This window comes from Hoplias malabaricus, chromosome 17 (assembly GCF_029633855.1).
Source record: "Hoplias malabaricus isolate fHopMal1 chromosome 17, fHopMal1.hap1, whole genome shotgun sequence".
In the NCBI taxonomy this organism is placed as follows: domain Eukaryota; kingdom Metazoa; phylum Chordata; class Actinopteri; order Characiformes; family Erythrinidae; genus Hoplias; species Hoplias malabaricus.
This window is the reverse complement of record NC_089816.1, coordinates 29919582-29933544: the sequence shown is the minus strand read 5'-3', so window position 1 is coordinate 29933544 and position 13963 is coordinate 29919582. Positions and strand designations below refer to the sequence as shown.

The window sequence follows — 13963 nt, the reverse complement described above, 5'->3', positions numbered from 1 at the left end:
TGTTGGGGCAACAAAGAGCTCTGTGGTTGTGTATACAAACCACACCTCGGGTGACTGCCTGTGAGGAGCTTTGTGTGTTTTCCCTGTGTCTGCATAGGTGTCCTCCAGGTGTTCCAGATTCCTTCCTCAGTCCAAAAACACATTTGTTTATAATAATATTTGTTTATAATATCCACAGGTAGCCTCCTGACCCACCGCAACCCTGAACAGGATTAAGTGTTTACAGACTATAACAGAATGAATGGATGGATATTTTTTTCTGTTTGGATTCACCCTCGTTTATTGCAAATGCATAATAGATAATGTACGTGGAAGAATTGTGCTGGGGCAGGGGAGCAAAATCTACTGTAGTGATTCAGCATTCCATTTTGGAATCTGTAGATGATTGACACAAGAATTCTAGAGCAATATAAATAAAAAATAAATATATTTGTTACTACAGATACCACTTTTTGAAATGTAATATATAATAATGTAAATAATAATGAAGAAGTTAATATCCAAGAATTGAGATCAAGCAAATTTTTTAGTAGAAATACACATTTGCCCTTTGAACAAATTTATAACAACAGCATGTTCCCAGAAGAACAAAAACAACAATTTAAATTAAATTCACGGTCTTTTATTCATTTCTCTACAGCTGATCAGCGGAGGTTCAATTGTCAGCGCAGAGGCAGTATGGGATCATGTGACCATGGCTGACCGGGAGTTGGCGTTTAAGGCAGGGGACGTCATCAAAGTCCTGGATGCCTCTAACAAGGACTGGTGGTGGGGCCAAATCGATGATGAGGAAGGATGGTTCCCAGCCAGCTTTGTGAGGGTAAGCTTGGCCTTTAGCCATGTCTTTGATCGATGCATTCTTCTAAGACATTATTGATTCCCAGTGTCATCGATCATCCGGATAATCGTTTTCATAACTCAAGCAATCGCTGTTTTTAACCCTGAGTATGATTATATGTTTTTAGCTGTGTTATGGAAGACATAAAGCAAAGGTGAAAACTTTTGACAAGCACAGCTCCCCACCCATTTCCATTTCACTGAACCCATTCTCGATTCCTTCAAGATTATGTTGAACCAAATTGTATTTTTGTCATTCTTTCTCAAGGTTGAACCCCACCCTCCTCAACCTCAAACAAAACAGGTTTTCTATATCAACCCTATAGCAACTCCAAGGTTCCAAAACACAGCAGCAAAGGTGCGTTTCCTGGCTCATCCAATTTCATCAAGCGCTGCCAAATTTGTCAAATGCAGCCACCTCACGAGCATCAAAGCACGTCAGGCAGAGATCATGCTCTTAGTGTTCTTCATGTTAGAGCTTGTAGACTTTTGTAGTCGGAATAGCATTCGATGTATGTTACCATTCCGTGATGTGCCTACTTTGGATGCATCATTTAATGTAGTAAGTATGACTCTTTTTGGAACTGCAGGCTTCATGTCAGCGCTTGGTAGCATTCTCTGTAGTGAGCTGCATCACATTCTATTTGATACCACCCCCTCTCTTTGCTTGTTTTTGTGAGGTGACATCTCATTTTTTTCTGTTTGCACTGTAACTTTTAGAATTTCGACATGTCTCTAGCCAAACGCTAAGTTTCATAATTTAGCGGATGCCTATGTTTTAAGAGGCTCTCTGTTGTCACACTGAGTTAATTCACTGGTTAGGGGTGTAATTTTGGAGCAGTGGAACCCCGCTGCATCAGTGACATGAGCAGGGAATATTTTTTTAGGCACTCAGACATCCTTGAAGACCATGGCTGAGTTGCTGTTTATTGATATTGAATCATTTAAGGACAAGATCCTGCTCCAGGGCAAAGAAAGAAGCACTGTTTTCAACATAAATTTCTTGGAGCAAAGTGTGGACAATGTATGGATCCAGGTTTTAACATTTATGTGTTCAGTAAGTTACAAGGAAAAAAAAAAGTTCCAGATAAAACATGATTATACATGTACATTGCTGTGTGGCCTTGAAAAAATGGTGCCGCTAACACCCAGAAAAACAGATTAAATGGAGGTTAAATTCCGGTGTCATTTCTATCAGCATAGAAATGAATCATAACCATAATGTCAACTGTGTATGACCATAATGATTGTTTCTACACCTTTTCTCTTAGCTGTGGGTGAACCAAGAGGATCGGGCTGTGGAGCCGGTGGAGGGCACTAGCGAGGTCCAAAATGGTCACCTCGACCCAGGCAATGACTGCCTCTGCTTGGGGCAGCCTCTGCAGAACAGGGACCAGATGAGGGCCAACGTCATCAATGAGATTATGAGCACCGAACGCCATTACATCAAACACCTGAAGGATATATGTGAGGTACAGCTGAACATGCAGGTCCCCCATCTCTAAATGGCTAATTTCACCACTGCTTGAGAGTCATGTCCTTGTCAATGATGCCAGGGCAAATGCCACAATCCATTAGGATTACGTAACCTATAGAAAAAAAATTAATGTACACAAATGTACTTTATTTCTTTCTCTACCTCTGGCTTATTGATAAAATTAAGAAATTCAGTTTTGCTTTGTGGAGGAGAAGATATGGTGTTATTTGGTAGAGAGAAAGAGCTTTGAATTATAGGGCAAATAAAAGTATTGTTGATTTCTCACAGTTAAATAAATTCCATTAGGCTGATTCTAATGACTGATCTATGAGAGAAGTAAACCGGGGCACTGCGTGTTCTTTGGAAACTGACTGGGTTTGATGCTTTAATATCAGGTCGTTTTTTCTTACGTGGTGCCAGCAGGCAGTAAAACCTTAAACGTGAAGAAAGAACACTAATAATTTACAACAGCATGGAACAAGTAAAGAAAAGAAAGAAGAGGAAGATGTCGAAATGCCATTGAACACTACAGCCAGTGTATATTATTAAATGCCATTGAGCACGGCTAGGCATTTCAGTTCAGGGAATGCCATTTGACACTTCTAGGCTTTATTCAACCATTGCACATTCAGAGTTTCCAGGTCCTATACATCATAGAAATAGAACTAGTTTCCCTATATTTTTCTGCTCAGAAAGCTTTATCTGAGTGTGGAGTTTTAAATTAAATCATAAAATTATGGGTGTGAGTTCTGTTTTGTGTTATTGATTGGGTTTCAACATTCATTTAAATATTTCTCACAAATGTTTGAAAACATTTGAAAATCAGCAAAGGATTCCCAGAGGGATTTGCAGGTTAATTTGAGTGTGCATTTAGATTGAAAGCCTTATAGCAGAATATATTATTTATAGTATTTTCACTACATTTTTATAGAATTATCACTCAATAAAAGCATATACTTATAAAATTGCGTCGACTTAAGAATATTGTCTTTATATTTTCTACATACATTCAATTATATCTGTCTATTTTATTTATTTAACCAGTTGAAGGTAAATATTTGAGGTAAATATGTCGCTCAATATAAATAATCCAAGATAGAAACATAGGCCTAAAAATGTATTCCTCATTGGTTTATATTTATTTTTTATTTTTATTATTATGATTATTAATAATAATAATAATAATAATAATACACATTTTAGAGCACTTTTAATGTACCTGCGACTTACAATCAAATAATATAAGATATTAAAACAAAGAGTTAAATAATTTAAAATGATTAAAATCATAAATTGAATAAGAAAATAATATAAATAACAGTATTTCACAGTAGTTTAATTAATGTCTATTTTAAAAATTGCTTTGTCGTTCCTGTTTTTTCCAAATAATAATTGGGATAAACTAGTGCATGCTGATGTAAAGAGTAAGGTTGAAAAATGTAAACATTGAGCCATACCTTTTTGTTTTAAGTGAATGGATACAGCATCAGGTTTATATGGGTGTCTAAGCTTACAATGCTTCTAATATTCCTGTAATAATTTGTGATAACTGTTTGGGTTCTGTGTGCGAACACACACACCTTTGAAATCCCATACAGTATAGGTGTGACACATCCTGTCATACAGTGTGTACTGTACCTCCTACTCTGAAATGAATACATCAAACAGATGACTCTCTCAGACTTGTGCTCAGTGTTAAAACATTGTCATAACATTTCAGTGTGAGGAATGTTAGCAAAATTCCCAAAGGCTCTGGCAGAAGGGACATTACCGACATAACCTTTGTCTGTTATCCTCTGAACGTGAAAAGTCTGTTAGCACACTGGCATGAACAGTGGAAGGGGGAAAAACAGTCTTTACTCAGATGACTTATTCTTGAATCCTGTGTGTTTGTTTGGCTTTTTTATGGGTTCTGGGGATGAAACAGCTAGCAGGCTAGTCATCTGCCCTTTCACATCCACATCTCTCTGGCTGAGATCACACACTCATTCAAAAACTCTCTTCTCTGACTCATCCAAATGATTCAAATTCATATCAGCAAATCAATAGTCTGGGCTGCTTAGAGTCAGAGGCGGTTGTTAAAATTTATTTATTTTCCTCTCCTCGTTGTTGTATAAATAGTGGCCATGTGCTGGATGGAGTTGATATTTAAATAGCACTGTACAAATATGGCAGGGTAATGGCAATGGGACATTTCAAATATGTCTAACCGCAATACTGAATGTAAGCTCTTTTTGTAAAGGCTGAATTTACCTGATTTTACAGATCTGTGATACACACTGGCAAGCATGTTAGAAATAAAAACAATGTTTTTCTCTTATGCAGGGTTACTTGAGGCAGTGCAGAAAGAGGATTGACATGTTCAATGATGACCAGCTAAAGGTAATTTTTGGGAACATTGAGGACATCTACAGATTTCAGATGGGATTTGTTCGGGATTTAGAAAAGCAGTACAACACAGAGGAACCCCATCTCAGTGAAATAGGACCATGCTTCCTGGAACATGTAAGTTCTTTAATGAATATCTGGTGCTGAGAGTGACTGCTATAATGTAATTTATAAATAATATATGTACACATGGATAAAGCTTTATGAACCATTATACTTGCTGCTAAGAGTGTGTTTTTCAAGAAACTTTACAGTAGCTGAAGGAAGATATGGTCTATTAATGTGGTCTCGTTAAAACATTATTGGCTTTTGGAATTGAAAGGGTTTGTTGTTAATATTAAACACTTTTAAAGGTATTGTTTTTGTGATATGAAAACCATCTCTGTGGCCACTCTCCTTGACATTGAATATGCAAGGAGTGTTTCAGCCTCAGCTGCTTTGGCGTTTGGCCCAGCACAGGGCACAAAATCCTAGCAGATGTAGTTAGCATGTTTTAAAGCCATAGTAACCAAAGCAGTTTATTCTAAGGCAGTTTATTTTAGAGATTCTACATTCTTAAGTTTGAACAAAGACATTAAGGACACCGAATACTAAATTCAAATGTGTTGGGAGATATGTTGTAGATGTAGCCATGGTGGAGTTACAGCAAAAATGTGGATCAGTTCAGATTTAAGGGGATAAATTTGTTAGAAAATGAGCAAAATATTTCAGATGTTGTTAGTACATAAACCCACACACATATCTTCACTGGAGGGTAGTGTAAAAAATAAAACGTAAAAAAATGTAGTATGACGACTCCTGAGCTCCAGGAGGGAAAAACAGCAGTAGGGCATATATTAATTTTGTGTTCCATTTACCTCGTAATTAGATGTCAGAGCTACAAATGACCCAAGCTGACCATGTTCCAGTTAAGCATTCAGAAACAATATGCCCTAGGTCTTTATTATTAGTTTGTTCCCAGTTAGCATTGTTAGTGATAGCAGATGATAACAGGGTATTATGTGATATTTTACACATCCAAACAGCATGGAAATATATCCACATACAGCAGTTGGATAGTACAAATTTACAGCAGATTTAAAGAGACACAAGTAGATTGAAGCACTAATAAATTGTATGACACTACTGCTATTAAACATTGTTAATGTGCGGGCAGACAATTTGCATTCTGAACTCTGGTTGAGTTCTTTTATACTGAAATTTCCTCTTTGGAACACAGCATGATTTGAGGCTTACTGTTTTAAAGTATTGCACTTAATAATAATTTAGAAAATAATTCAGATTGCTGTAGTACATAAACCCACACAAACACCTTCACTAAACTGTTAAAAAAAAGTATTATGGCTGCTTTAGCACATCTGAGCTCCAGTAGGAAAAAGATAGCAGCAGCAGCATGTGTTAATTGCCCCCACACTGGTACCAGGATAATCAAGTAGGGCATTGTAGAGCTTGGGTTATGTGCTTGACAGCCAAGACCACTGCTTTTCATCTATGCTGTTCATCCCAAATTGCAGTAGGAGAGTGAAAAACAGTTGTGTTTGGCTAAGGCTTTATGTTTATGTAGCCTTGAATTCCACACTCAAGCACTGCCTGGACTAAGTGCATCTCTGCAGTATTATCCTTCCTTGTGTCGAGCGGAAGCATTATTCAAATACAAGGTGCCTCCTTTCCTTTAGGGATCGAAATGCAAATGCTATATTTCAGAAGCTCTTCTCCAATATCTGTTTTGCTGCAGTACACATGTGCGGGACTCTCCCACATATTTTAACAAGTGGCTCTGTTAGTTAGAGTGGAATATTTCAGAAGCCAATATGTTTCAGTGTTGAATTTAAGTTTTGAATAGTTGTCCAACATCCTTAATTAGAATAATTGATTAGCTTGCTAATCAAGGGTTAGCTTGCTAAGCAGGGTAGCTCATGGAGTGAGCTAGGAATACCTTGCAGACTGGCCTGAGTAAGGTTTAGTCACACCAGGTTAGCTCATCATACCTCACAATCCTACCATTCAATACTCATTTCATTGTCCCAACAAACCTGATCTTACTAGTCAGCACATAAACAGTTACTGGGTCAGCATGACTGTGCAGGGACATTGTGGGAGATAGATAGACAGAATTACTACTTTTATTAATCCCTAAGGGTAATTTATACAAGGCTAGTTAAAATCGCATTGTAAACCTTTTTTAGCACGACAAAGGCTCTGCAGTCTATGGTGGTCCAGCAAATCTAGTCTTGCCTGAGCTTGTTTATAAACATACATTTTCATGTATGTATTTTAATTAATAAAATGTACTTGCGAATTATTGCAAATCATTTTAATATCGTTAGTATTTCTGAGACAACATTTTAAATGACCACAATGCAGCTTCATTCCCTTCCTGTGTAGTAGCTGAGTGTGTAAACTGCAGTTGTTTTGATCTGAAAACGTCCTCTGTCTTGTCTCACAGCAAGATGGCTTCTGGATTTACTCTGAATACTGCAATAACCATCTGGATGCATGCATGGAGCTGTCCAAGCTGATGAAGGACGGACGCTACCAGCACTTCTTTGAGGCGTGCCGCCTCCTTCAGCAGATGATTGACATTGCGATCGATGGCTTCTTGCTCACCCCTGTGCAGAAGATTTGCAAATACCCATTGCAGCTTGCTGAGCTTCTCAAATACACAGCACAGGAGCACAGGTAAAACATGCACGCGCACACTCTCTCTCACACACACACACACACACACACACACACACACACACACACACACACACAGAATACTGTGCAAATGTCAGAGACCTTACTTTAAATTATGGGAAAGCTGTGTTAACCTTTAAGTAAATAAACAGAAAAGACACCGAAATTAAATATTTACAAAATGTAAAAGGCTGCTAATGTTTTTACATTTCTGTAAAATAGCATTTACAAATCTGCACTAATCATAATTATCATCATATTAATGAATGGATATTATTTATTCAGCATTATATTTCACTGAAGTTTCTAGGTTTTTAGCAACACAAATTACTAAGTAAATATTATATGACCTCTTTCAGAGAGGTGACCACGTGAGACCTGTAGTTTTGGAGATGCTCCGACCAAATCATTAAGACCATGTCAAAGATCTTTACACTTTTCTTTTTCATGCTTTTACCTCATCAACATTCAGAACTGACTGTTTATGCTCTGCATAATTTGTTTTACCCCCCTTCCCCTGTTCTTCAATGTTCAGGACCACCACAGAGCAGGTATGATTTGGGTAGTAGCTCATTCTCAGAACTGTGGTGCGTTTGGATTATACAAGGTTTTTAAACTCCATTAATTATTATTATTATTATTATTTTATGGATTATTTTTCCTTCTCCATTCCATTTTTAAAGGATTTTAAGAGTTTTGTTCTTTATGAAAATAACTATATATTTAAACAAACAATAGCTAAATAAAATTGCTGTGACATTTAAGCAATAACAACAATTATACAAATTATATAAAAAAATAATTAAGAAAATATCAGGGCACATGTTCTATAATTAGTAAATCATAGCATTTAGCATACTGTATGCTGATTGCACACTGGCCATTGTTTGATGATTGGAGCTAAAACCGGTCCAGGACAAGATGGCCTCATTGCTTCAGTGACTGGTCAATTGTAAGTCATGACTAAAGCCAAATTTTAGTGTGGACATCTAGCTGAATATTGTGGCTGCGCACAAAATGGGAAAATGCTATAAGGGCAGTTTTCAAGTGCCCACAGTGCAAATCATTATGAAATGCTACAATGATTTTGAAAATGCATGGTAGGAAGCAAAATATGACCACTATGCTGGCAATAATTGCAGTACAAGAGGCCACCAAGAACCGACGGGTCACCATCAAGTAGATCCAGATGAATATGAGCAATTCTAGTACCAACATCTTAAGACATTACATGCTTTATGGACACAGACCTAAGAGGAATCCTTCAAGACAGGCACGCAAAAGCTCACATAGATTTTGTACAAGCTCACCTGGACAAAGAAAAAAGCTTTAAGTCAACAGTTCTGTGGTCAGATTAAATGGTTTTGCTTGGACACAGAGGCATTGCCTTCTAGTACATTTCTAGTAAAAGTCTTTTTAAATTGTTTCTGTCATTACCAGCCACACGAAACCTATTGGTCATATAAAAATTCAAAATTTGTGAATCAAAATTTGTGCTTCTGAATAATATTGTGCTTAAATGTATACACCCATCAATCGGCCATAACAAGACCGCCTTGATTCAACATTCACTGTTCATTTTATATTCATTTATATTAGCGATGTCAAATAATTAACAAAATTTTGGCTTATATTTGAGAAAGATCTTCCTTCTTGGTGTTCTCCTGTTTTGAGGATATGTGTGAGGGTATATTCTGACAGCGACTGCAAAAATACAGCATGCACCTACAATTATTTGAAGAGACAAAATAAAGAAATCAGAATCAAGGCAAGTGGTGTAGATGCCAAATAGTGATCCTGCTTATTAATTACAGTGACCATATAAAGCCATGTCTCATGGCTACCAATATTCATTGATTAGAATGAATTAGAACCAGTTCCCAGCATCGTGGTGGTTTCTCTTCTGCAAACAGGGTTGCACACATGTGCTCGCTAAGTGAGTGCCTTACCTAAGTAAGTTATCACCTATGCACACTATTCTGCAAAGGTTTTAGACCTGAGAATAGACCTGAGAAGTAAGAGTTGATTTGCTGAAACAACACTCCCATGTTAGAAGGAATCAAATTATATTACTAAAGTCTGTAGTGATATTCTATATGTGAATGCATTGGTTTAACCCCTTAAATTCTTCTTGTGGCAGTCTAGTATTTTTTGAGATTATCATCCAATAACTAGTTTACATTTATTAATAAATACATCAGTATGTTAAATCAAGTGTCCTGTTCATTTAACAAATCTATATGATCAAGAATGATATCTAGAAACAAGCTTTGCTCTTCACACTCACATCTACTACTTTTTAGGAAAAAAAATCATGTTACTATATTTATGTGTTTGTATTTGTATTTTTGTAAGTGTAAATGTAAATTATGTACATAATAATAATAATAATAATAAAAGTCCACAAGATTGCTTTTGCTGTGCTGCAGTGACAAAATTGGGATGTGGTTCTCACTCATTATACTTCTTCTGATTTAATTACTGATATGTCAAGACTTTCACCAAAGCTCAAAGGAACAAAAGCACAGCTCTGACCAGCTCTGTACAGAGGATGCCTTCCAATTAATCCTTATCTAGCTCAATTTCTGGGTGTCATTTCTAATCAAACGTGAACAGCTTGGTAGTTCAACAAAGGGTAAACATCTAGCAAGACACTGAAGTTCCCTTCATGACTTTCTTTTTTTTCTTTGACATCTACATATACGTGGCCATTCCTCAGAACTATGAATTATCTCTCTCTTAACAAATGGACAGGTTTTCGAGGAGGTGCTTATTCTTCTGAATCTGACAAAAATGGAAAAAAAAGTGATTTAAGGCCTCTTCTTGGTCTGACACTTCATTATACTTCGTATTTAATGAGATCAGACTGAAGGTGTTTCAAACAGACGCTCAGTGGTCTACTAACCTACCTTCCTCTGGTGGCCGTTTTTCTTCTGCATGTTGACGATGCAGAACAATGGAACAATAGACAAGGAGCTGTCTTCACTCATTGTCAATTACTGGTGCAAAGTTCGGCAGCCTGCATCTGATCTCAAGCCAGTGTTATTTATAACCAGAGCTGCCTGAGCCAAACAAATGGCCCTGCCAAGAAAGCTCAAATGGCTCACCCACGACTCCCTGCATGACGCCTGGCACAGTACTGGCAGTGGGCACAGATATATTGTGCCTCATGTGTGATGCTTTTTTGTCCCCGAGGTGCCCATGCCTACTTTGAGAAAGATATTTACTCTCCATGAAATGGGATTTTCAAATTCTATAGGCTCCACATTCGGCAGCATTGCTAACATTACTAATGGTAATGCTGTAGGAAATGCCCTTTGAAGAAAAATTCCAGTCTTTGCAACATTAGAAACATTTTTCACCTTTTATTAAAAAAATTAGAATACTTACAACTTTTTATTTTGGAGCTTTGAGCATTTTGAAGTGACAGTAATGGTCTTTTTTGCCCTGCTCTTTTTTCAGTGATTACCGCTATGTGGCTGCAGCTCTGGCCGTCATGAGGAATGTCACCCAGCAGATCAATGAGCGCAAGAGAAGACTGGAGAACATAGACAAAATTGCTCAATGGCAGGCATCTGTGCTGGATTGGGAGGTCAGTTTGGGAATGCTTCTAAAACCCCCAAACCTCAATAAGTAATATTACGCAAGTAATGATTTATATTTTTTGATACTTTTCATGGATTTCTTTGCAAGTGAATGAGCAATTGCATATACATAGTTTCTAATATGCTCATTATTTATGAATTGATTTTTGACTTGTCTATTTCTTTACTACTACAGTTTTTATTGTTCTTTTTTCATATATTTGTTGGATTATGTATATATTATATATACATATAAGACTCCACAAAGAATTAACACTGTCCAGAGAAAAACATGAATATAATTATTATTATTTTTTGTCAATTTTTAGTTTACTATCATTTGAATGCAGCAGATGTCCTTCACAATGTGTGAGAATTTCATGATGAATGGACCAGTAGAAATGCTCCAAAATAAAAAAAGAATAAAATCTTATTTACATTGACTTCCATTTAAATGTAAGGTATTTTTCCTTTGATTATTTTGGAGGTACTTTTTGTGCTTTGGACAGCGACTACATTTATTTTCAGTGTTTGTTTTACCTGCCCTTTGAGGCATTGCATCTTTTTTTTCCATGGAAATATTCTGATATACTTTTCCATAACTTCAAATTTAAATCTTAGTATTTTCTACTACTCATACTCTAAATTCATTCATTCAGTGATGGTGAGGTCTTGTCTACGGTGTGGCCGATCTGTACTTCTGACATCAGGGACAGCTTCTTAGTGTCTTTTAATATGATATTTGTCTTTCTTTCTGTTTCTCTGTAACAGCTTCTTGACAGCTATGCATTTTTTTTTAGACTGGAGTGCTGGATATTTTTTTTCCCATATCTCAAGCAAGTGTGGCACTTGATTTTATCCTGCACCCCAAAGATAAAATATTTGATAATGACTTCAGTTTGGTAAACTGCTCTTTCCATTGATAACCCCTTTGCAAAATGCAAGTGGGTTATCTTTCTTATCTACCCTACTCACAGACTAGATTTATATGCAGCGGCCATGGTTTAAATGTGAAATATGCTTTTATTGTCACACAACAAATTTTAAAATCTACATATTTAACACATCCCTGGCAATAAACACACAAACACCCAATAATGAACAGTGAGCACACTCTCTTTCTCTCTCAGACACACACACACACACACAAAGCAGGAGCACTGGGCAGCAAATCACAGAGCCTGGGAAGCACTTAGTGGTTAGGTGCCTTGATCAAGGGCACTTCATCCATGAATGTTAAGGAGACAGAAGGCGCTTTTCGCTTCTCTCCCACTCTTGTTCTTGCCATTTTCTTGCCATTCCAGGGGAATGAACTAAGAGTCTTTTAATCCCAAACCCACTTCGCTAACCTTTAGGCCATATCTGCCCTCATGGCTGGAAATTGAATTAATAAATGGTGATATATTTTTCACAGTGCTATCTATGGCTGTGTACAGTACTGTGTATGATTGTGTATGTAACACTGTAATATAGATATCGCGTCCCGTTTTGGAGGTTTCCTATCCGTCATTTGAATATGACGTTGATTTCTTATGCACAGGGCCACGAGGTGATGAATTTAAATCAGCTGTCAGTCTAGCCAGATGTCTCACACCTGTACGGATGGCAGCTCTATTTTTACCAATGTGCACCAACCAGCTGTGAGAAAGCATCATCAGTGTCAGTGAAATAATTGAATTCCCCTCTCATGGCAGAGTGGTCCGGGCAGAAGCGAGTGCAGCAGCTCTTGTGTCTAAAGAGCTTGTCACACCTTTCAGATCTAATCTTATTACCTCTCAGTGGACTGAAGACCTGCCACCAGGACTGTCTGAGACACCGTACATGGAGGGACTGCAATCAGTCCATCTCCCAACAGCCTGCCTCTGCTCTATTCACTTTCTCATGTTAGGATGTGGCTGATTTCTTTTAGTTCAAATGTATAAATAGTTTTCCTTCTGTTTTTTTTTCTGTCCTTTTCAGTTTTCCTTCCCTTTTCCTTACCTGCATTATATTTTTTCCTTTTATTCTTCTTTCATTTCTTATGTTTTTTTCTTACTTAATTTCTTCCTTTCTTCCTTTTTTTCTTCATTTCTTGTGTATTATTACATTCTAATTTCTTGCCTTTCTTTTTTATTTAAATTTGTTAATTTCTTCCGTTTTATTAATTTTAATTCTTATGTATTTTTTATATATATATATATAAAAAAGCATATTTATTTTTTTCTTATATACTTTCTTTTAGCCATGTTTCCATTTTTATCTTTCTTTGCTACTTTATATTTTTGTGAAGGGTAATGCATTGCATTCAGTATTTGCAGCAAAATAATCTGCATATTGTAATACACCTTTATTTATTTATTTATTTATTTATTTTTTAGGGTGATGACATTCTAGACAGAAGTTCTGAACTCATCTACACAGGGGAACTGTCATGGATCTACCAGCCTTATGGGAGGAGCCAGCAGAGAGTTTTCTTCCTCTTTGACCACCAGCTGGTTTTGTGTAAAAAGGTAAAACTCATTTATGTTAAAGAAAGCATGTGTGGGTGGACATTTTAAATGTCAGTCTTATAATCAGACAGTGCATGTGATCTCTAATAGGTAATAGAGGAGTAATGCCCTCTGATATGTGCAGTATACACCTATCAGCCACAAAAATAAAACCTTCCCCTTACTGTCCATTCTCTCTCAAATACACTGACCATACAAATATGTTCCAGCATCTAGTGTAAAGCCTTCTCAGAAGAGTAGAATTGATCATTTTTATTGGGAAAGCATTTGTTTGAATGTAAAAGGCAGACACAAAGCATGCCTCCTCTGTAGTAACAGCTAGCGTGGCTAGAAGTCTCCTCTGAAGATTTTAATTTGCCTGATGCATAGAAAACTACTTTGTTTTGCTCCAAACCAGTAGGAACACTTTTATATTTAAGATAAACAATGGCATCACTGTAGTATTATGGATATTGGCAAAAAGGCACCCTAACTTTTGTCTCTCAGACCAAGAGTGATTGTGGCAAATA

At 36.8% G+C, this 13963-nt stretch overlaps 1 protein-coding gene across 5 annotated transcripts in view; it reads left to right on the top strand.

Moving 5' to 3' along the window:
* The window catches only part of arhgef9b (Cdc42 guanine nucleotide exchange factor (GEF) 9b), a 62169-nt gene that overhangs the window by 29756 nt on the left and 18450 nt on the right, over nucleotides 1-13963 (top strand). For 4 of the 5 annotated variants that reach the window (XM_066648533.1, XM_066648531.1, XM_066648536.1 and 1 more), the window contains 7 exons: nucleotides 641-820; nucleotides 1106-1195; nucleotides 2109-2309; nucleotides 4640-4819; nucleotides 7149-7381; nucleotides 10844-10973; nucleotides 13323-13454. In XM_066648533.1, coding sequence (XP_066504630.1) covers nucleotides 641-820; nucleotides 1106-1195; nucleotides 2109-2309; nucleotides 4640-4819; nucleotides 7149-7381; nucleotides 10844-10973; nucleotides 13323-13454 — 1146 coding nt within the window. The remainder of the gene's footprint in view (nucleotides 1-640; nucleotides 821-1105; nucleotides 1196-2108; nucleotides 2310-4639; nucleotides 4820-7148; nucleotides 7382-10843; nucleotides 10974-13322; nucleotides 13455-13963) is intronic. The other variant, XM_066648532.1, reaches the window with a different exon arrangement.